Source organism: Nyctibius grandis, chromosome 4 (genome assembly GCF_013368605.1).
Source record: "Nyctibius grandis isolate bNycGra1 chromosome 4, bNycGra1.pri, whole genome shotgun sequence".
NCBI classification, from domain to species: domain Eukaryota; kingdom Metazoa; phylum Chordata; class Aves; order Nyctibiiformes; family Nyctibiidae; genus Nyctibius; species Nyctibius grandis.
Genome location: NC_090661.1, coordinates 54,702,492 through 54,727,390, shown reverse-complemented (window position 1 = coordinate 54,727,390; position 24,899 = coordinate 54,702,492). Strand labels below are relative to the sequence as shown.

The 24,899-nt window shown below is 38.2% G+C and overlaps 1 protein-coding gene across 4 annotated transcripts in view; it reads left to right on the top strand.

Annotated features, from left to right (window-relative positions):
• The window catches only part of TTC7B (tetratricopeptide repeat domain 7B), a 149,767-nt gene that overhangs the window by 71,304 nt on the left and 53,564 nt on the right, over positions 1-24,899 (top strand). For all 4 annotated transcript variants that reach the window (XM_068398038.1, XM_068398037.1, XM_068398039.1 and 1 more), the window contains 5 exons: positions 509-613; positions 1,823-1,940; positions 2,137-2,194; positions 6,121-6,193; positions 7,381-7,541. In XM_068398038.1, coding sequence (XP_068254139.1) covers positions 509-613; positions 1,823-1,940; positions 2,137-2,194; positions 6,121-6,193; positions 7,381-7,541 — 515 coding nt within the window. The remainder of the gene's footprint in view (positions 1-508; positions 614-1,822; positions 1,941-2,136; positions 2,195-6,120; positions 6,194-7,380; positions 7,542-24,899) is intronic.

The following is a 24,899-nucleotide window of genomic DNA, read 5'->3' as shown; positions in this document are numbered from 1 at the left end:
TACTTAGAGTTCTCTTCTAAACTGAGATTGGCTGGAGACAAATTAATTAAAAAAAGAGGAGCAGTGCCACTCTGTTATACAGTCTTACATCAGAGCTATTCCTAAGTGCTGTTGTAACTCCCAAAGAGCACTAAAACACTGCTTGTTCTGAAGACTCTGTCCTGTTCCTGCTCTTTCATTTGCCCAGCTCAAATGTTGTGAGCTTACAGGCCTAGCAGAGTTTTAAATGCATCTCAGAACTGTTTTCTGAATCATATACCATTGGAATTACATTCTGGCCAAATGTTTCACTGGGGACACAATGATAGTTAATAGGGGTTAAATAACAAAAGCAGTGCCTGAAGTCTTGTGTTTCACTTGCATGAGGAGTTGTGACAAATTGTCAACAAAATGTTTAGTTATGTCTCCTTCACGTGGGAAAAATAAATTAAATGATGGAAATAGGAATCTTCTATCTGTGAAACATATTTATGCTTTTAGTAATTTCAATGGAAAATGTTTTTAACAGTCTGCTAGAGCTGTTAAAGTCTTGAAGGAATGTATACGTTTGAAACCAGATGATGCAACTATTCCACTCCTTGCTGCAAAGCTCTGTATGGGATCTCTCCACTGGGTAAGCTTTGCCACTCTTTGTCTTTTCAACAAGAGCTGTGCTAAAATGCAACAAAATCTTGGTTTAGGGATGTGGCAAATACTTTTGTACAGTGACTACATGCATTTGGTCATATCTGAAAATAGAGCACAGATACGTATATGCACATGCACATCCCTATTTGCATGGCTAATTTAAAATATTTGACAGCAGTGATTGTGTTTATCAAGTTATCATATCTTGATACTAATATAAGACACAGCTCAAATGTATTAGAAATTGTTTCATACAGGGATTAAAAATGCAACTTAGACTTCTGTTTCCTCTGTGTAAGAGGAAAATAACTTTTTTGGAAGACAATGAGACAAATCTCTTACATTCAAGAGACTCTTCTGGTGATACCATGTTTACGGAGAGCTGAGGTTTATGAATTCCTCGTAGGGACAGTGTCTTTTTAAAAAGTATTACTTGAGTTGTATTTTAGATAACCTTGAAATTGGTGTATCTGTACAAAAAACATTAAGGTGATCAAAGAACATCGTGTGGTTTTCAAGATACATGTGTAATTTTTAGAAGAATGAGTGTATTTTAAAAAGGAGGAAAAGAGGAGGGAAAGGTCACAATCAGAAATTGAGAAAATAGTGCAGTAGCAGAAACATGACTTGCTGAGGCTGACAAAGATACAGTCTTAATAATTAACGTAGATCCTAGTTTTGTAAATTGTTCCATATGGATTGACTCCATATGGGGTAGCTTACTGTACTTAGCATTTACGTTTACTGGAATGGATTCAAATGTTATTTTTTTCTTTCTAGATTGTTAAATAGTGTGCTAGCGTGGGTGTGCAGTTAAACCCTGATCTTTTACATGTTTCTCTATTTATGAGTTCGCATACATTCAGCAATACTGTATGTGATGCGGAGTTCTACATGGCTATGCTTTTTTTTGCAGGGTTGGAGCCATAGTTCTTGTAATTGATTTTCCTAAAGAAATGGTTCATGGGGCAAGAACTCTATTTATGAAATGCAAAAATGGCATATATGGACCAGAAATATTCAGTATTTAGCAGGAAAACTAAGTCTAATGAAAAACTAAATAGTCCTTAAAAGCAGTCAGGGCTGTGATTTCAACAGACTCAGTGTGCATAATAAACATGCTGTGCTTTCTTCTTATTATAATGTAAGCTTTAGCTAGTTTTAGACTTACATGGATGTTTTATAATATTTTCAGTTGGAAGAAGCTGAAAGATTTGCCAAAACAGTTGTTGATCTCGGGGACAAAACATCAGAGTTCAAAGCAAAAGGCTACTTGGCGCTGGGATTGACTTACAGCCTGCAGGCTACTGATGGTAAGATAAGAATAATCATTCACATTTGGAAATTCCCATGTTGCCTAAAAAAAGGATACCTAGCAGAATGCTAGACTTAAAATTAAAGCTTCTGTGCAACCACTTTTTTCAGTCAATGTATTAAAACTTTGTCAGTGAGCATGTGGAACGAAATCTCTTGATCTTGCATATCACTGATTACATATATCCTTTTCAGCATCTTTGCGAGGGATGCAGGAGGTCTTGCAAAGAAAGGCTCTTCTTGCATTTCAGAGGTGAGTGGGTGTTAATATTTTAATTTTATTCTGCTGTATGTAGTGAAAAGCTTTATTATGTTTTAAAAAGAGGGACTTGTAAAAGATCATGTAATGAGGATTTCACCTTTGGGAGTCTCCCTTCATGAGTACAGAATGTGCTTTAGCATTTGCTTCATTTTCTGTCAGAAATATTTAAATTGGTTGCTAAGGATTTCCTTTTATTTAATTTTAAAGACATTTTTGTGGCTCTTTAGTATAAAATATTTGCCTAAAGGAGTATTCTGTTCTGATCTAGAAGGAAAAATGTTATGATGCAAGGTTTGAAGTCATGGTTCAATGTGATAGTGTTTCTAGAAGAGTTGGTTGCTGATCAGATTATATAGCAGGCTTTTGCAATTATCTCTGTAGAAGCAGAGGAATAATTGAGGCTCTGCTGCTGTGGAGGGGTGAAATGCAGGTAGTAAGGTAGCAAGCTAGGGGGAAAAAGAAAAACTTCTATCTGTAGGCAGTGACAATGCAGATGCCCCATCTTCCAAGTGCCTTACACAGAAGTAGCGCTGTTGAGGATGACAGTAGTTCATTCTCAAGGGTTGGCACTGCAAACAAAATGACATTAAACAGGTGAATAAGAACATCTCTACCCTAATTACAGAAGAAACAAATCTTGATGGCAAAGTGGACAGAAGAGCTGCAACATCTAAATATGTCTCTTTTTATGTTGTTATACCCTTGAAAACCCTACTTTGGTGAGATAGGCCTGAATGCTTCAGGGAAATAGATTTGTGCATTAATGTGAATGAGAAGTCTGGGATTTTTGTTGGTGATTTTGTATCTGAGGGGATAGGGTTGAAAAAGTGTTTTGCAGGTAACTTTAGAGTGAGGCTGGTATGTATTGGTCCTTCCTTTTTCTGTCTTAACTATTTCTCTATATGTAAATATGATTTAACATATCTTTGCTTTTCCTGTTCCTTGATTTTAATAGTTTTTATTACTTCAGCATTCTTTCTCCACGGTGAAACTGAACTTTCTACCTACTGGTTTATACCTCAGTTCCTCACCCATACCTCTTACCACTGACTTAATCATCACTGTTTCAAAAATACTGTGCTAACCATTTCTTGCCATTTCTACCCATTCACTACTTTTGAGGTTCTAGTGGTGATTTGCTTTCTTCTGCTGATTCTTTGAAACAACAAGGGATGAAACAAACCATAGCCTGAAGCTAGTCCACTCCAGTTCAGTGCCTACTGACTCTACCCTCCACTTTAGTATAGCGATTCCTAAAATTCTGACAGTTGTTCCCTGCTATTGATCTGTCTGGAAAAATTCCATTTTCTGAGGTTTGAGGTTGTGCAGTGTTTTGACCACCCGTAAATATTAGGATGCTTTTATAGGTAGCATACTGCTTATTGTGGTAATATTTTATTAGGTTGCTCTAGAAAAAGAATATGTGGTTTGAGTTAAAAGAGAATAAGCAATAGACAGTAGGTTAGGAGAACTATTTTTCAAACGATATTCACCTTCTTATCACTGCGCAATTACTCTTTCACACAGTCTATTCAAATATTGTTGCTTGGTTGTGTTATGTTGTCTTTCACCCAGGAACTTTTCTGTTTAATTCTCTACAGCTGAACAATAAGCCTCTTGATACCTTCTTAACTCTTCAGTTTTGAAGACAATAGTGCCAGCTGAAATCTAAAAACATGTCTAGCGTCTCTTCAGTGAACCATTGCAGATGTCCTTTAGTTAAATAGGTTGAGTGGAACTTCAGTTTTGTAGTGACACAGAGCTTTGAAATGTTTGTGCTAACTAGCAGAATATAAATTTGTACACAGAAAGTCTTGGGAACATGAGGATTAATTGCATCTGATTTCTATGCATCCTTCTGATGCTTTGGGGTTTTCTTTGTTCTTTTCTTTTTCAGTTGATCCAACCTCCTAGAAACAATGTTTTGTATTTTTAAGTGCATGTTCCAGGGTAAGGATGTGAAGTTATATGTTCATCCTTTCTGTTGGCCTTTCTAAGAATGAACTTCTACGTAGGCTTTTAATTAAAGTGTCTTTCAGAAGCTTTAGTAATGCGCAGGGTATACGTTTTAAAAACTATTGAATTGCTAATATTGCTGTTAGTGATATTGATGGTATGAGTAGCTTGGACTCCACACAGAATTTTTAATAGAATGATTTCGCCCTTTAAAAGAACAGAGTTTCTGCATATCAAAAATCCCACAGCTACCTTCTAAGAGAAGGTAAAAAGTATGTTTTGAAAGGTGATTGTTCTGCATATTAACATGTTTCCCCACTTGTGTTCATAGACTCACACCTGATAGATCAGCTGTACTGGAAATACACTTAAATGGGATTGATGATGTTGCTGGTTCCTTGTGTTGATAACATAGGTATAGGATGTTACCGAAAATTTGTTGCCACAGAGTGTATGTTATGCTCAGCATACCAGAATTGTGCCCACTTTGTCTTTCCACATCTTAAAAATAAATGTTTTCCAGGAGGTGGAAGTTGAAATTCTCCATTAATCTACAGTTTATAAAACAAGAAGCTGTACTGGGCTCAGTATTTTCATTTGTCAAGTTTTTTTGGTTTGTTTTTGTTTTGGTTTGATTTGATTTGGTTTGGTTTGGTTTTTGTGTTTTGTTTTTTTTTATCACATACCTAGAGGACCAGTTCCTGAAGAAATAGAGGTCTGAAGAAGTACAGTTATGTTTTGGACTCTGGCCTGTGCCAGGTTTCAAGGCTACCAGTTTGTGATAGTGGCCATTTGAGAAGGTGCTTGTTGCCATCTTTGCACAGTGCTGAGGGGGTGTTTGTTTCACTAACTTTTTTTTTTTTGAAGACTTTCAGTGCTTTTCCTGTGGTTGGTGTGAATTGAAGTTTCACAGAACTCGCCAAATGGTTGATAGATAGTAACAGCTTTAATCTTTCACTAACTGAAGCTTGGGTGACTGAACAAGTACTCTATAAGTTAATCACAGAATGTCAGGGATTGGAAGGGACCTCGAAAGATCATCTAGTCCAATCCAGTTAAAATCTCTTGTTCTCACTTAGTCTTGCTTAATTTGTGAACTTAAATTTAAAAAAGGACTGGCCTTGGACCCTGTTAGGCTTTATATTTGACTCCAATCTCCAATTTATCTCTAAATTTAACAAAATCTGAAACTGTCTCCTAATAACTTAAACTGCTTTGATACGTGTTGGGTGTAGTTGCTAAACTAATGGAGCTGTCTCTTTGGACTTGAGAAGACAGAGGTTCATGATGAGTCAGATTTTATGCTGCCTTTTACTATAATGCTATGATAAAGAAGCTGTCCAGCCTAGATTTCTTTTACATTGCTACATAGCAAGGTGCTCTGCTAGCTTAATCTCAAAGCAACTCAAAGCCAAGAAGTAACTGGCTTCCTAGGAGGCTTAGTAGGCTGGACTGAAAACATGCTTAAACTTTGTGAGTCTGAAAAGTTAAGAAAACTCTGATCTACTTTGCTGCTGCTCTTCCTCTTTGAGTTCTGTGCTTCAGAATCATCCTGGTCAGGGTCGGTGCGATTGCTTGAGTACTTCTCGTGCAGATGACATAATTCTTGTCTTTGAAGGCAAGTTGGTTTTGGGGATTTTTTGTTTGGGGTTTTTTTTTTCCTTTCCTTAGATAATTACATGTAATGTTTGTTTAGGAGTATATTTTAATTGAAGAATCATTTTGTATTGCTCATTTTTAAGATTTATACTGAAATTACATAAATTAAAAATGACATAATTATTTTCTATTAAAAGTGAAAGAAAAGTCACTGGAATGAACACCACTGATATCAAAATATGAACATATGTGTAGTGAAGAGATCTGAATATGGGTACATGAATATATATGTGTTTGTGTATACGTCTAACCTGTATTAACAGGGAAAAATTCACTGTTTGTTTTGTTTCTTTGTTTTTAAGGGCTCACAGTTTGTCTCCAACAGATCATCTGGCAGCATTTTACTTGGCACTGCAGCTTGCCATATCCAGACAGGTTAGTTTTGCATATCTATGGAAAAAAATCCCGAAATACTCTCTCTGAACACCTTCAGTCTTGTACGCTTCTCCAGAGTTCTGCCACAGTATTTCCAGCTCTAGGATTAGAAATAAGACATAAGTCATTCAATTTATTTGTTTCAGCATTTATGTTGCTGGATGGAGAGAAAAAGAAAGTAAATTTTCACCCTGTTTTTACCTATTATGTGTAATCTCTGCTCAGACTGGTTATCTGTAGAGTGGGACTCTTGAATCTAGTCTTTAATGATCTTGACAATGCTTAAATCTTGAGTATCTGCTAGGATCCATGTCTTTTCTGCATACTTGTAGGAGGTTTGGTTATTGTGAACAAAATTACAAAAATGTGTTTAAGAAAACTGGAAAATATTTTAAAGCTATAAAAGAGATCAGAGCTCAGTCCAACTTGTATAGCTGATATGTTTAAGGGATTTAGGATTCTACCATATATCACATGAATTTGGATAAAGTGGAGCTGCTTTGTATATGTCATGGTAAGCCTTTTCCTGTGTCATGTTTATTTTAGGAAGTAGTTTTGAGCAGAGTAGTTTGCATACTCTAGGTGACTACTTTTCATTGCTAATGAGTAGCAGAGACATTGGACTATGTCACATTAGAGTGGAATGGATTGTCACTTTAATAGCACAAAATATTTTTCAGTAGCAGGCTATGACTCTGTACTTCTGAATTCCAAAATTCTCATGTTACTTAATTAAATTTCCTGGTTTTAACACTTAGTGTACTTATTTTGAGCAAAAGCAAATGCAGCTGAGGTGATAATGAAATTCCATGTGAGGAAAAGTTACTGTTGCAGTCTAGTTGTACATTTTAGTTAATGTATTACAATTAAAATATTTTCAAAATCATATAGAAATACAACCAGTAGTTGAAAAAGAATAGTAAGTGAATATTTTAAAAGGCCAAAGGGAACTGTTTTAATAAAACTTGTATCTTATTTTCCAGGGCTAATACATTATTTAATTTTTACTGTTCACTGTAGAGCATCAGGTTCGTTTTAAACTTCTGAGTAGTGTCTTACAGGAGTCTATAGAATTCTACAAGGTATCCAGGTGAATATTTTGAAAATTTTATGGACGTGCAATCAAGTAATAGGCAATACTTCTAATAGTGGTGCTTTCTTTTTCTGCCTTTTTTTTTTTTAATCAGATACCAGAAGCTTTGGGTTATGTTCGTCAGGCTCTGCAGCTACAAGGAGATGATGCCAACTCTCTTCATCTCCTTGCACTCTTGCTGTCAGCCCAGAAACACTATCATGATGCTTTGAATATCATTGATATGGCCTTGAGTGAATATCCAGAAAATTTTATGTGAGTGAATGTCATGTTTACTTTCTATGCTTTCTCTCATATTTATTTTTCTTAGATTCTCATCTCATTCATTTCAAGAGGGGGTGGATTTGAAGATTGGTCTGTGTTTTTTTTCCAACAGTGTTCCCCCCTGCCCATTTAATGCAAGTCTGCTTTTTATTAAAGGCTTGTTAAATAGTGATTAAGGAATGGGTTTTGGAAGGGAGGCTAGAGCTGGACAGTTGATCTTATTTTGTCTTTTTCTACAGACTTTTTGTTTAGATTATTTCTCCCTGTTGCATTCTTTAGAGTATTTTTTTCTGTCTTGTGTTTTTATGCAATATTCTAAGAAGGATAAACAGGACTTTGCTATTAGCTAGGATAGATTTATCCCATCCTACAGATAACAACTCTATGCATGTTGTATGGAATCTGTTCTGTAAAGTACATCATAACAGAGAATCCTCTCTTTTGCCTGTATAATAACCGGTCATCTGAAGTTGGCTGATGGATAACTAAACAAGTGAACAGGAAGAAGCACGTTTGGTAGATGTTCTCTTATTGTTTAAGAAAGAAATAATTCTTTGTGTTTATTCCTTATGTTAAGTATATCTTAAAATACATTTCGATTTTGTACTGTTGTAAGGGGTTTTTTAAATTTATTTTCTTATGAAAATGTAATTGAATGCTTCACAGCAAAATATCTCAGGAACATCTTCCATTAACTTCCAGTGTTCTGTTCTGATGCTTTACCAACAGTCACTAAGGTTGTAATCCATAGTATTACTAATATCCTAAATGCTTATTTAGACAATATTTTGAAGTATCTCAAGCTTAACTTTTAAATGACTGTCCTATATCATAAGTTGTTACTTTATCAACATACCAGAATAATATTATTTCTTTAAGAATTATTAGTTTGAAAATAGGGATTATAGTGTCTTTCCTTCCTGTTCCTTGACATTTTGTGCCTCCTTTTGGCTGTCTATATAAGGTACTGTTGCCTTTTTTCCTCATAAATCTGAGCAGGACCTCTGTTGATACCATCTCTCCTCAGAACTTCTGTGGTTTGTAGCCAGTTCTGTGCAACTGCTTTTGTGGCCTTTTGCTGTTTCTCATTTCCTAGTTTATCCACACACGTATAACTTCTGTTCTTATTAGGGGCTTCCACACGTTTCATGATTTCAGAACTATCTAGCAGTTCCTCTCCCAAACCTGTCTGTGCTTTCCTCAGGTCTGAGGGACCTGTCAATAAGTCATGGTTTGAGAGGCAATTGAAGTGTCAGCTATCTAATTTTATACCCTATCATTGTTAAAAAAAAATATGTTCAAAGCACCATGATCAGTCATCTTCCGTCTGTTCTTGGTTCATCTTCTGCCCCTTAGTGGCAATGTAAATGACAAAGCAGCAGCTGCTGTATCTCTCAGAATAATAGTGTAGAAGAAGTATTTCTGAAACTGCAGTTGTCCCTATTGTAATAAGAGAACAAAGGATCATTGAGTAAAATGTTTAAAATGACTCTTGTGAGCATTCAAAGGGTATCTATGGGTTTTTCAAATATGGTTCATGGCCTTTCTATACTTGTTTATAATTGCATCTTGTGGTTAAACGTGTTGCCTGAGTTGTTTTAAAAAGTACTGATCTTTCTATTAATGTATATATGTATACTAATCATAGGGGTCATAATGGTGGTTCTAAATTGTTAGTCCTGTTGTATAATACAAGCACCATGGTGATACAGTGTACTATGTTAACAATCTACTGGTACAGATCACGGAATTTGAGAGGAAATCTTGTCTGTAGGAATCGCCATCAGTTGTGGCAACAATTGCCGAAGAATCCAAGGTGAAACACACCTTTATGTGTATCTAGACCATCTTTTAGGGTCTTGTTTTTAGTGCTGTTAGGTTACTTGTGGTTCCCAGGGAAGTCAAGGATATGACTGAGATTCCTTGTGTGCTCTCTGCAATTCATACTGCCAGGCAGACACATCAGGTCAATAATATAAATTTGGATTGATTCCTTCATGTAACTGGGTTATTTTTGCGAGGATTCATCAGCAAAACCTCAAGTTTACAATCTATTGATTCACACTATATCTGGTGCTCTTGAAATGGTTGACAATGTGTATGTGTGTATGTATAAAATGTAAACCAGAAATCCTTAGTGTATTGTGGATTGTATTTTCTTATTCTGCAACTTCTGTAAACAGTACGATCTCACAGTACTTCTTAGCAGTCTGGGAAGACATCCTCTTGTGTTCCTCTAAGGCTTGCTAATTTTTAGATATACTGAAACATTTGATTATTTGCCTATGGTATTTTATTGGCTTTTGTAAACACTTCAAATATTATCATGTTTTATGTTTTATCTTTCGGTTATGACTACAATCCTGGTAAGCTAAATAGTACAAGACTTTTCTTGATATTCTCTGTATTTCTGTTAGAATGAATCCATTACCTCAGCCTTATCCAAAATGATACTTTGGTAGCTTTGCAGCATAATAAATCTCTTTACTTGGAAAATATTGAAGTAAAACATAGGGCTTGTGATTTATGTTATTTCTTTTTTTTTTAATTGTTGTTGTTATCTGCATACCTCTGAATGCTGTAATTTCATTGCTGCACTGAGTGCTGTCCTGCCCTGTTCACAGCTGTATGTTCTTTTTGTTTTGCTTTTCTTTGAAAAGAATCTAATTTTTCATAAGTTTATAATACTACATCTTTGTAAAATGCCAGAGGTTGCAAGGAAGTAATAGAATACACTGAGTCACGCTGAGAAGTGGATACTTTTCCAGCACTATTCTGTTGTAGTCAATTAGTAAATATGTTGCCTGTCAATTTTTAACCTTCCTAGAATTCATGTTCAATATTTGAGGCGTAGTGCTTAGCAGCAAGGTATAGGTTTTCTTTGAATAGAGAGTTGGTTGTTCTTCCTTTGTGCATTATGTTGGCAGCATAAATTGGCAATCTGCTCTGAGACCTTAAGGGGTATAGGAAAAACTATTGGTGAAAAATCTAAGAAACCTCTAAAAGTGAAATAGGCATGTAGTAATGTTTTCCAGAAGTAATCAGCATTCAAGGTATTTGCTGAATATCTATAGCACTATCATTTCAAACTTTTTGTAAGCTTAAAATGCTATGTTGTAACCACTCTACTTAGAAACAAGTTACCTGTGTTTTTCAGAGCAATACAGTCAATCTACTTTTAAATGCTAGCTGACCTCTGAAGCCTCCTGAAATCTGAGAGTGCTTTGATTCAGGGACAAAAAGAGATCTAGGCAAAAGATTACTGAACAGATTAAGATTACTGACAAGATTATTAATACCCTGCTCTAGTGAGGTGGGTGGGAGTAAGGTGTCGTGTCAGCACCAAAAAATCTAAATAATTAATCTCAGTCAGGTCCTACTGCATTTTAATTCATCTAAAGTTACACTTTTTTTCCTCACCTTTCATTAGATGACTTATCCCTGTAGTAGAAATGTGAGGTTCAGTTCTTCTCCAGCTTGACAGGGTTTGAACCCACAGATGATGCAGCTCAGAGTTCTAACCTTCAAACTATGTCGGAGACTGGGTGAGATGATCCATCTCTTCTTGAAACAGAAGCAGGGACATGCTGCCCTGAATGCAAAGAGAGTAGGCAGGAAAGAACCGCAATGTATCCTAAATTACTAGAGTTTAACTGTGAGGGAGGCTTGAGGTCTTAGCTGCTTGGGTTTACCTTGAATTTTATTTATTTTAATCCAGTGATTGCCTACTCTGAATGTATAAGCAGTCCCAGAGGTGTGTGTTACAGTCTGAAAGTGTATTCAAGGTGATGCAAGGTAATGGTGGTTGTGTTGCATTGGTTCATATTGGGCTTGTCTGTCTTGAGCAATATATATAGTACAGTTATATGTGCGATTACCTGAGGAGCCTTATTTACAAATTCCTTTCCGTGACTCTTTCCTGTCTTTTTATCTACTTTTTAGGAGGGACTGTATCTTAGTGGTCTTTTGAATGATCTGGAATCTTGAAAGAACACTTCTGTTTCTACTTCATGGTTAGTCAAAATTAGATTGTCAATCAAGGGAGACAGAGTTAGGTTTCTTAATGAAATACTTGTGATGTTGTTTTCTTAATCTTAGCTGTTTGGAGTTCCCTCGTTATTTCAAGTGTTGGGGAACTTAAAGGTGAGTATAGTGCCTGAAAAATTAGTGTAATTGGGCAAAATAAATAATAAATATTAATTGTTAATTTTATGCTGAAAATGGAACTGCAATGGATAGCAGCTGACAAGCTTTTAAAGTGGCAGAAGTAGGGAACAGCAGATGGGTTATTTGAGGAGTGCAAGCATGTTATTTTAACGTTAAGTACACTCAAAAAGGAAAGGCATATGGTAACAGGTTTGAAGACAACTGGAGACTAAGTTCACAGTTTAAACATTTACATTTGTTAAAGTGTGATGGAAATTTTTTTTCTTCCAAGAATATTTCACAGAAGCATCAGGCCAATGTGTCACTCCTCTGAAAACTATTAAATCCTTTCCTTCCTGACCCTCAACGGCTCTTTTAAGCTACAGTAGATTTCCCAGAACTGCAAAGCCTTTTAACATCCCTCTCAGTCCATTGATTAACAAACTTGTTTCCTTCTGGGAGTTGTCCAGGTGGACATAACAGAAGAGCTAGTTGGTATGTGCAGTGTCTGATGATACATACACTGATGTTTTGTGGAACAGGGGTGTATTTATCAGTTAAAGGGAATAGACTATGCTATTCTGTTTTCCCAAGGTTGGTTGTAGTTGCACTGCAGTGTGTGGTGCTGGTTAAACTTGCATTTTTTTTCCTTGTTAAATAGAGCACTGGGAATTATTTGAGGAAAGGGCAGTAATGTATGATTGGACAAGAAGTAGTGATCTGCTAGGCTTGCCAAAATCATGTCTTTCAGATTGGTGTATACCTTCTTGTCAACATTTGGCAACATGCTTTTTCCAATCCATTCCATTTTGATCCTGTCTATCTTGGGAGCTAAATGAATTTGTTCTCAGGAATGATTTTTCTGTAAGTCATGAAAGAGTATCAGTTTCTTGTGTTTTTTCTTTTCGTGCTGGGCTTGTCTTCTCCCCCTGCCCCCTTTGGTTGTTGTTATGTGCTTTTACAGAATAGTCCATTAAAAAAGACATAGTTGATAGGTAGATATTACTTTATATAACAAATTGGTCATTGGCCTCAGGGTATTATCCCTGAATTGCATTTGCTAGGCATGGCTAGGCTGTAGATACTTCTTTGGAACTTGATTGAAACAGTCCCAGTTTGGGTCATAAGCTGGCTGCCGCAGGGTGTTCAAGGCAGGAAAACAAAAAGTTTTCAAGTGTAACTAATTTGTTCTGGCTTTAGTCAGAAACTATCTTCATTATAGTCTACAGATTTACATTTTCTTAAGGATATTGAGTTCGTAAGATGTAATACAGCATACGTAAAACCCACTAAAAGTCACAGGACTGATTGCTGCTTTTGCTTGCAAAGAAGAAATGCTACTGCTTTGTGAACAAATATACGGGGAATAATATTTCAAAGGGTGCAGGGGAGGACATCCAGTGTACACCAAGGATACCTATTCATGGTTTCCACAAAACTGTGTTGTTTTGGGGCTTGAGGGCCATTTTTCTTGCATCTTTTGCTTGTTTGAGAGTAAGGCTTCAAATAGCAATCTGAACTATTTATTCTGTGTTTCTATATGTATATGGGCTTCCCACTACGGGGGATCTGTGCAAGCAAAGTTGGAGGAGATTACCCTTATGATTAATATTGGCACGATAGAAATCTGTCACTTTTCCTGGATCACTTGGAACAGGTTTCACATCTTTTGGATATGTTTGGTGATTGTTTGAGAAACAGTTTAGGAGGCTTTTTTATTAACTTAAGTGATTTTTCCGGAGTTTTTGCAAAAACTAGATTTGGTTGCTTGACCTCCCGTTGCCAGTGTTGGGCATCCAGTGATTCAGTCAATTGGATTTCCTGAAGGAACTGGACTGATAGAAGCAGCTGAAAAAAAAATTCTAAGTAGACATTGCTGATAGTTGTGTTCCGTAACCTCTTTTCATTAATTGTGTCTTGTTAGCTTGCAAATGCAGCTTGGATAATTGAGACTCATTCCTGACTGTTGACACTTTGAACAAAAATGAGAAGCAGATGTGATTAATTGGGAAAGAGGAAACTGGCTTCAGGGTAAGGCGAGAGAAGTTGATTGGGTAGCAATGTCACAGAAATTCAAAAGAAATCGCCAGGAAATAAGATTAATTTGTTCAGTCATGCAAAAAGTTATTTCAAGGTACTTACAGATGACGATTTTTCATGTTTTGTAATGAACAATTTATATTTATATCTTTCCTGATAATAAAACTTTCCTTGAATACTCAAAATGGAGTAGACTGTGCAAGGGTTCACTTTGCAGTTGCAGCAGACACCTCTATGAGTTTCTTTCTGTACTTTGGTTATCCTGGTGATAGAAGTGATGCACCTAAAATTGTGGAATGTGTAAGTAAATCCTTTATAAAACTATATGTATTTCATATTCTATCAAGTTGCATGTTGTCATTCTCCCTGTAGGTTAAATTTTTGCAGTTGTGTCATTTTGTGTTTTGATGATCATGCAAATATTTTGGAGTTGAGTAATGTGAAGCTGTAAGCTTTCTACAGCAAGCGTTAAAGGGACGGCTGTCAAAACTGGATGCTCAAATTAATACAGTTTGAAGCCAGGAGGATGAGTTTTTAAAACCCCTGACCTTCTGTATATCAGAAGTTGCTAAATTTGCTTTAATTTTTCTGTTAATGTAGGTTTAGTGAAAGCATACCTTCCAGAGGACATCCAATCTTGATAAGAACACTTAAAAAAACTGCAGAAACCATTACAGCACGTAGCAGCTTGTTTCGGTGTTTCAGTTACACTCTTCATTAAGACTGTGTTTTTGTTCTTAATTTGAATTGATCCCTTATTTGTTTCCAGCCATTGGTTTTTATATCATTCTTTATTAAGCACTGTGTAATACTGGTGACTTCATATTCTGATGGTAGCTTCTGTAATCAGGTCACCTCAAATTGTCCTTTCTGATAAGAACATCACCATACTTGCTGACAGTAGGGCACGTTCTCTAGGTTTTCAATTATCTGTTGCACTGTTGAACTGTAGCCAGTTTTCATCACATGTAAACAAGAACTGCACAAAATATTTCAGTATCTTTTATCACTGCTTTATACAGAGAATCACCTGCATTGTGTCTGTTGGAAAGGATTGTGTTAATTATTTTCAGCGTAATTGCTTCATTGAGGGCTCATATTCAATGACCTGTTTGCTGGCATTCTTATTTGCTTCTTGGTCAGTTATTTCTATGATGCATTTCCACATTAGAGTGCAAAGGCTGTATCTGTTCCTATAACTATATGCTGGGTTTTTAAAACAGAAATCCAGCTTGAGACTTATTAAGCTGTGCTGCTGAACAAATTGTTTGGGAAGTTTCCTACTGTGCTGTTATAAGGATCTTTTCATTAGGAGAGTGTATTACACATAAATTAAGAGTCCTGTTGGATTCAAGTGGAATTCCCAAGTGAAGGGTCTTAAAGCAGTCAACTCTACCGCCTCCTTTTAAAAGAAGCTACAAACTTGCAGACAGTAAACTGTTGTCAAATTCTGGACTGTGAATGAAGTAAATGCTGGGAACTCTAGGATATTCTTTTAATTTTAACCTTTTTTTCTAAACCATTTATTCATGAGTAATTACAAGACCGTCAGAAGGGCACTTGCTGATAGTATATATTGACTAAGAGAAACTGAATTTGCTAAGGTTTGGCTTCCTCCTACTTCTTCATTTCTTTTTTTTCCTTTAACAGTCGTCAGAAGTTTTTCCTGTATGTGTAATTGCTAAGTGCAAGAAGTCACTTGCTAACACTTTATTTAGGAAAAGTGACTAGATTTCTATTCTTTCAAATCATCAATATTGAATAATGTTTGTTCAAACTTAATTTTATGCATTCTGCATACTGCTTTCCTACTTTAATTACTCTGTGGGGTCCGTCAGTTAACCTGATTTAATTTACACAAGCAATTGACACTATGGCAGTTTGTTACAGAAATGAGATGCAACTGTATGAAGTATGCATGTAAATGTAAGTTTTACATGAGCATAGTTATTTTTTCCCTTAAATATGGATCATATGAAAAGAAGTCTATGTTGTCTATTAAAAAAAAAAATTATTTTCAGGCTTTAATATCTTCCTATAGTATTACAATCTGCATCACCCTTTGATTTTTTTTTTTTTTTAAATAGAGGATTGTTGTCAGACTAGTTAGTCTAAGATTTCACAAGTGTGATGGTTTGACCTTGCCTGATGCCAGGTGCCCACCAAAGCTGCTCTGTCACTCCCCCTCTTCAGGGGAGAGAAAATATAACAAAAGGCTCATGGATTGAGATGAGGACAGGGAGAGATCACTCACCAGTCACCGTTATGGGCAAAACAGACTTGACTCAGGGAAATTAGCTTAATTTATTACCAATCAAATCAGAGTAGGTAATGAGAAATAAAAACCAAATCTTAAAACACCTTCCCCCCACTCCTCCCTTCCTCCTGGGCTCAACTTCACTCCCGATTTCTCTACCTCCTCGCTGCAGTGGTGCAGGGGGATGAGGAATGGGGGTTGAGGTCAGTTCATCACACGTTGTCTCTGCTGTTCCTTCCTCCTCAGGGGGAGGACTCCTCATACTCTTTCCCTGCTCCAGCACAGGGTCCCTCCCCTGGGAGACAGTCCTCCATGAACTTCTCCAATGTGAGTCCTTCCCATGGTCTGCAGTTCTTCATGAACTGCTCCAGCGTGGGTCTCTTCCACAGGGTGCAGTCCTTCAGGAACAGACTGCTCCGGCATGGGTCCTCCATAGGGTCACGAGTCCTGCCAGCAAACCTGCTCCAGCGTAGGCTCCTCTCTCCACAGGGCCACAGGTCCTGCCAGGAGCCTGCTCCAGTGTGGGCTTCCCGCAGGGTCACAGCCTCCTTCGGGCATCCGTCTGCTCCGGTGTGGGGTCCTCCCCGGGCTGCAGGTGGATATCTGCCCCACTGTTAGCCTCCATGGGTTGCAGGGGCACAGCCTGCCTCACCATGGTCTTCACCATGGGCTACAGGAAAATCTCTGCTCTGGTGCCTGGAGCACCTCCTCCCCCTGCTTCTTCACTTACCTTGGTGTCTGCAGGGTTGTTTCTCTCACATATTCTCACTCCTCTCTCTGGCTACTGTTCTGGCAGGTTTTTCTCCCCCTTCTTAAATGTGTTCTCACAGTGGCACTACCACCGTCGCTGATGGGCTCGGCCTTGGCCAGTGGTGGGTCTATCTTGTAGCTGGCTGGCATTGACTCTGTTGGTCATGGGGGAAGCTTCTAGCAGCTTCTCACAGAAGACACCCCTTTACCCCCCTGCTATCAAAACCTTGCCATGCAAACCCGATACAAGAAGTCATATGTCTAGACGTGGTGAGATATTTTGTGGTTTTTTTTTTTTAATGTAGTGCCTACGTTTAAAACCAAAACAACTTTTGACTTTTCCTAGCCTTCCAGGATTTGAAGTTGTGGGATATATCAAATGGGCATTTAAATGTGAAACCAAAATGAAATATTATATAATCACAGAATCACAGAATGTAAGGGATTGGAAGGGACCTCGAAAGATCATCTAGTCCAATCCCCCTGCCGGAGCAGGATTACCTAGATCATGTCACACAGGAATGGGTGCAGGTGGGTTTTGAATGTCTCCAGAGAAGGAGACTCCACAACCTCTCTGGGCAGCCTGTTCCAGTGTTCAGTTACCCTCACTGTAAAGAAGTTTTTCCTCATATTTATGTGGAACCTCCTGTGTTCCAACTTGCACCCGTTGCCCCTTGTCCTGTCAAGGGATGTCACTGAGAAGAGCCTGGCTCCATCCTCTTGACACTTGCCCTTTACATATTTATAAACATTAATGAGGTCACCCCTCAGTCTCCTCTTCTCTAAGCTAAAGAGACCCAGCTCCCTCAGCCTCTCCTCATAAGGGAGATGTTCCACTCCCTTAATCATCTTCGTGTTTCTGCGCTGGACTCTCTCTAGCAGTTCCCTGTCCTTCTTGAACTGAGGGGCCCAGAACTGGACACAATATTCCAGATGCGGCCTCACCAGGGCAGAGTAGAGGGGGAGGAGAACCTCTCTCGACCTACTAACCACACCCCTTCTAAATACACCCCAGGATGCCATTGGCCTTCTTGGCCACAAGGGCACATTGCTGGCTCATGGTCATCCTGCTGTCCACTAGGACCCCCAGGTCCCTTTCCCCTACGCTGGTCTCCAACAGCTCTGTCCCCAACTTGTACTCATACATGGGGTTGTTCTTGCCCAGATGCAGGACTCTACACTTGCCCTTGTTATATTTCATTAAATTTCTCCCCGCCCAACTCTCCAGCCTGTCTAGGTCTCTCTGGATGGCAGCACAGCCTTCCGGTGTGTCAGCCACTCCTCCCAGTTTTGTGTCATCAGCGAACTTGCTGACAGTGCACTCTATTCCCTCATCCAAGTCATTAATGAATATATTGAATAGTACTGGTCCCAGTACCAGCCCTTGAGGGACTCCACTAGATACAGGCCTCCAACTGGACTCTGTCCCACTGACCACCACTCTCTGGCTTCTTTCCTTCAGCCAGTTCACAATCCACCTCACTACCCGATCATCCAGACCACACTTCCTCAGTTTAGCTGCGAGGATGCTGTGGGAGACCGTGTCAAACACTTTACTGAAATCGAGATAGACCACATCCACTGCTTTACCATCATCTATGGTAAAGGCTATCGGGTTGGTTAAGCATGACTTCCCCTTGGTGAAGCCGTGTTGAGTGCCCCTAATGATCCTCCTATCCTTGATGTGCCTAAAGACAGCACCAAGAACAAGTTGTTCCATCACCTTTCCGGGGATGGAGGTGAGGCTGACCGGTCTATAGTTACCCGGGTCCTCCTTCTTGCCCTTTTTGAAGACTGGAGTGACATTTGCTTTCCTCCAGTCCTCAGGCACCTCTCCCGTTGCCCATGACTTAGCAAAGATGATGGAGAGTGGCCTAGCAATGACTTCTGCCAGCTCCCTCAGCACCCGCGGGTGCATCCCATCAGCATCCATGGATTTATGGATGTCCAGGTTGCTTAATTGGTCCCTGACCCAGCCCTCATCAACCAAGGCAGATTCCTCCTCTATCCTGACTTCCTCTGGGGCCTCAGGGGTCCGGGGCTCCTCAGGACAGCCTCCAGCAGTATAGACAGAGGCAAAGAAGGCATCCAGTAACTCCGCCTTCTTTTTATCCTCTGTCTCCAGGACCCCCACCTCATTCATCAGTGGGCCTACATTGCCTCTAGTGTTGGCTTTACCTGCAATGTATTTGAAGAAGCCCTTTCTGTTGTCCTTGACCTCTCTTGCAAGGTTTAATTCCAAGCAGGCCTTAGCTTTCCTAGTTGCCTCCCTACATCCTCTGACAACAGACTTATATTCCTCCCAGGTGGCCAGCCCCACCTTCCATGATCTATACACCCTCTTCTTCCACTTGAGTTTGCCCAGCAGTTCCCTGTTTAACCATGCAGGTCTCCTGGTACCCTTTCTTGACTTCCTGCCTGCTGGGATGCTCTGATCTTGAGCTCGGAAGAAGCAGTCCTTGAATGCTAACCAACTATCTTGAGCCCCCTTACCTTCTAGTACCCTGTCCCATGGGATTTCCCCTAGCAATTGCTTGAAAAGGCCAAAGTTGGCCCTGCTGAAGTCCAGGGTTGTGATTCTGCTAGCTATTCTGTTCCTGCCACATGAGATCCTGAACTCCACCATCTCATGGTCACTACAACCAAGGCTGCCCTCAACCTTCACCGCTTCAACCAGACCCTCCTTGTTAGTGAGAACAAGATCCAGCAACGCTCCTCTCCTAGTTGGCTCATCCACCATTTGCATCATATAACTCTACACAGAACTGATATTTGTCATCTTTCTTTTATGCTATAATAAGTAACAGGCTATCTGTCAGGGCTGATTATATATGAAGTTTATTCTTATATTTAAGCTATTGTAGAAACTAATGTGGTTGTCAGGGAGACCAAGCTATTGTTTTACACTTTCTGTGTGGCTTGATTGTTTGTTGTTACCATATTTATGGGACTCCCAGTATATTAATTAGTTTTCTGCCATCTTTTAATAATTGATTATCATGTAAAAATACTGTTAGCTGAAGGTAGAAATGCAAACTCTTTACTTAAAAAGGTTCTTTTAAAACTTACTAAGTTTACTCAAAGTAGGTTAAACATAAAACAAAGGTTGTTGTGGTTTTAATCCTGCATTGTAAACAAGTGGATTTGATGCATCCTTTTAAATATGAGCTTCTTCAAGTGGGATAGCTGTTCACTGTTGTGAAGAGTATGCTTAGCTTGACCTCACTGCCTACAGAAGAGTCCTTAAAGGGTTCTCAGCAAGGCTTTTGGTGTGTTATGCTGAAGGACTAGTGTTTCTCAAAGCACATACCTTCAGTGTTATGCACAGCTCTTCCTTATGTTCTTCAAGCCCTGAACAATGTAAATAATTTCTATAATAAGAGAATAATAATGAAGTTTCACTGAAAACAGAGTGTTCTGCTCAGTTTTGATCAGGATATGGGGATATGGACCCTTCAGAAGAAGCAGTTTAGTGGAATTAAAAGTTTGCTGTAGAAGGTTTCTTAGTCTGAGGGACTTTAGGGAGATTCCTGATTACCACTGCATTGAGTGACACTGCTCTAGCAGGCAGATGGGGTGGAAGAGTGATAGATAGCATGTCGTATTGCCAGATTTGAAGAAAGAATTGGGGAATGAAAGGCAGGTCTTTTCCATGCAGTAGTGTGTGGAATATAGATATCCAGCTATGGCTGATCCAAGCTGGTGTGCTCATATGGTGCACAGCAATGTGCTAATATTGCTTATTTGATCACAAAAGCAAAGCAGCTGGTTTTAAAATGACACCCGAGGTGAGCAATACCTGTCCACTGAAAGAACTAAGAGTTCTCAACACTAACAGTGTTGTCACATAGCAGAGCTCGGCCTTCACTATTTTGAATTTTTGCTTCATTCTACAGAATAGAAATATCCTTAATAACTTAAGCCGGTATTGGACAAATTGACTTGTCTTTATCTCATGACATTATTAGAGTGTTGCTATGGAAGGGAATTGGTGGTTGTAGCATCTGGGTATTTTATTTCAAAAAGTGAAACCATCTGGCTGAGAAGAATTATAATTAAGACAATGATTTTATTTTGGAGATTCACAAGTTCTTAACTATGCCACAAATTACAGTGGTTGCCTGGTAGGGAAAGCTTCAGATCATGATTTAATAGATTAGTTTGTACTGATTAGGAAATAGAGCACTAGCAAGAACCTTGGAAGTCACAAGACTCCATTATTGCAGTTGTCCTCTCTGTAATACTTTTAATGAACTTACCAGCTGTAGTTTAAGAACAGTTAGGTTATTTGTTCCACCTCTTCTGCAGTCTATCGAAAACAAACTGTGAGGAAGCAGTCTTTTCTGCAATTTCATTTATGATCTTGAGACCCGATTTTCACCCTTAATGTTTTAATAGTCTGTATGGCCTTATATATATTAGTATTTGTGGAAACATTATCCTCTAGATAAATTGTCTTTTCCCTTCATGTACCTCTTCTTGGCTTTTTTTTTTTGCTAGACTGATTAAATGAAGTATTTTTCGTACTCTGCAGTCTCCAGTCAGCTCATCACCCTTATAGCCTTTCTATGCAGCTGCTCCATTTTGAAATTTCTTGTGTGTGTGTTTTTAACTGTTATAATGAGAATTATGTGTAACGTTCCAGATGTGGTCTCACCGGGGTATTGTACAATGGCACTGTCCCTTTCTCGTTCTGCTCCAACGAGTATGTTCCAGATTTGCATCTGCCCTCTTCATAGCTGTCTCACCCTGATGAACCGGGCTGTTAGGCAGCTCTGGTTTGGAATAACTGTTACATAGGCTGTTTGGTACAATCTCTTTATTAAATTTGAACTATAACCCATTTTTCCATTAACAATGTTAATTGTTAATAATACTCTAATACTACTTTCATTTTTGAATGCTATTTTTCTATAAATTTTTGCATGTTATTGAGATTGTATATTCATCTGCGCCTTCCCTCTTGAAAAAAAAATTGACGATTTAGTTGCTGTTCTCCAGTCATTACAGAAGTGATATTTTCTTTAAAGTTTTTACTTTAGAAAGGACGATCTTACGTGTCACTGTTTCCATCATTCTGAGAAACTGATTATTTGTGACTGCATTAACTAATCATTTTAAAGTGTTTCCATTCTCCATTTGTCATTGTTTTCATATCTGAGACAATATAGATAAGTATTGTGGTGGAGGTTGGGGGTTCATTCCTGATTATCCTTAATCTTTGTCCCGTTGTCCCCGTTTAGTATACACATTTTCTTTTTTTTTCCTACTTAGATATAAAAAAGCTTTTAAAGACTGTAACTTTTTTGTATAATATTCTGTTCAGGTCTAGTTTAGCTTTACTTTTTACTATGTACCTAAGATGCAGCTTTCTGTGCTGATTTTTCTTTCGTTTCCCTCTCTGTCCCTTGCTATTCTTGATAGGATCTCTGCAGGTTTCTCATGTCTTGCTTGCACAAAGTTATCAATGATTGGCTTGTCGAACGTCGAGTTTTACCCCTTCGACTTGAGACACGGATCCTTAAATATTTTAGCATCTTTCTGTTAAATGTCAGGCTTCTGCTGTATCTTGGATGTCTTTGCTAACCTTTGCTATCAAATTATTTGGATGTATGCCACTAAAATTCAAAGACCTAGTTATAAACCCGTTTGGGATTTTTCACTCTTTAAATAAAAATCCAGTAATATATGGATTAGGTTATGAGCAGCTGTTCGTAATGTCCTCATTAGTTAGTGACAACAGTCTTGAAGTAATAGAGTGATTTGCTGCTTCAGTAGCTATTTCATAAATTTATCAGCTATTAGCTCCAAGAATAACTAAGCCCTTCCACTTAAGAGTTTGATTTGTTCTCCGTTTTGTGTCTGGGTAATTAGTCTCCTGAAATTATACAATTCACTTTATTTTTATCTAACGTTAAAGATCTGCATCCATATGAAACACTGATGCTGGAACAAATGCCCCATTAGTCTAATGTCTTTGACAGAACCTGTTTTACCTAATTCCCTTCCCCAAAGGATTTGACCCAAACAGATTTCTGTTCTTGTTATCTGTTGCATTTATTCCAGTTTAACACATCACTGACACACATTGTTCTACTCTTAATTTCTATTTTAAATATTGTCTGTTCCTCAGTACTTGCATTCTTCATCATGAGTGCTGTCCCACCATGCTGTGGTTACTCTTGTCATGTTTTGTTCTACACCGTGTGCCAGTAATTTAAACCTCTGACTCTTACAGACACAACCAGATGCTTCACAATACTCATAAAATTTACAGCTTGATTTTTATCATCTTATCTCTTGGTAGTTGTTATTCATTCTTCACCATTTTTAATCGTGTATTAAAAACAGGTGTGAAAATGTCCCTGTAAAGTTTAAAATTTTCTGTGTCAGTAAGGCTGTATTCCAGAAGAGTTGTTTCCACAGATGCTTGAAGCTGACCTTTCAGAAAATCCTATTTCAGATGATCTACCTCATGGCTTCTAAAACCTTCCTGATAATACTTGTCCCTGAGCTGCTTGTTTATCTTATTATCAAGTCGTACCTCCAGCCATATTTCAGATGAACTTGGAAGAGTTAAGTTACTTTGGGAGAGCTGTTTGACATGTGGTGTTCCTCCTGCTCTTTGCCCCCTTCCTCTTTCTTCCCTTCCTTCCCCCATTTGTTAAGTAAACATTTAGTTGGCAGGTTTTCGTTGTGTTATTAACATCCCATCTCAGTTTTCTGAAGTGTCTTAGTTATTTTGTAGTCAAAGTATTTGTTGGACCCAGGAAAACTACTATGTGTAGCTTTATAAATGCAACCTTTTCTACTCAAAAGATTATTTTTGGTTTAGAGTGGATAATCCCACACCAGTGTACTTTTTTTTCCCCATTAGATACAATTGCTAGCCTTTATTTATTAGAATTATGAATATTTTTCAGTCATACTTTGTTTGGTGTTTGTATTTTGGGAAACCTGCAACCATCCAGTCCCCTTGATTGCCGTAATGCATAAGAAACAGGGATGATGTTGCATGTGTACCAAGTGCACCCAAAAGCATCAAATTCTGATGTGTTGCTTTAGTTCTTACAAGTATATTTGTCTTCTTCTATCTTGCCCTGGAATCCTGCACCAGTAGTCCAGGTTCTTAAATTTTTGTTGCACAGACTCCTGCTATTTTGTATATGTGTTTAAGTTCTTAATAATCAAATCCCCTCCCTTTCTATCTCCCACTCAATTTTTCTTTTAGCTCTTGCATGCTGAATCTCAGTGATTTACTGACCCTGTGCCTTCTCTCTGCTACAGAATCTCTGAAAGTCTTAAACACTTGAAGGCTGTCACTGTAAATTCAGTCTATCTGTAAACTGTGCATAAAAAGTTATATATTACGATTATCTTCTTTCTAGAATGACTTGTAAATTCAGTGCTTCTGAATTTATTATGTTCCTAACTTTTGTGAAGTGCTTTATGATCACAAATTTTAAAAAATTGAACTTCTATAGGCTCTTCAAACTGTAAAAAGTACTGTCATCTTTTCACATACAAACAGGAAAGGGATTGTATGAGGTAGATTCCTGTGATTTTGGGTTTGTGTTTTGATGCCTAGGTCTTGTTGTTTGGGGGGCGAGGGTGTGCGTTAAGGATAGAGTAGATGTAGTAGTGTGAGGGGAGAAGGATGTTATTTGTCTTTTTTCCTTCTCTCTTGAGTTAAATGATGGACAGACCTGGACATTTTTTCTTCCAGTGATATAGTCACAGTTAAACAAGTATCTAAAGAGGACTGCTCTGCCAAATGAAATATTACTTTAAATTATCTGTATAGTTCCCTGTATACTCAAATCTGATTTACTGATAGGAAGAAAGCTAAACTAGCGTAATGGATTACTCCGTTCTGCATTCCTACAAGATATCAGGTGAGACACCATATGACCTTATTGCTTATCCGCAGATGCTCATTTTCTTAAACTAACTCAGTGACCTGCATTTCGTTTCCTCCTCAGTCCCACCAACACACACATTGTACAGTTAAGGTAGTGTGATTCATTTTTAGATTTACATGCTGGGTAATTTCTGCAAAGGATGCTCAGTGTAACACTAAAGCTTTAGCTACTGTAACTTGCTGAGGCACTTGATGTCATTTCTTATTCTTGAGAAAACCCTCTGGCAGCTTGCAG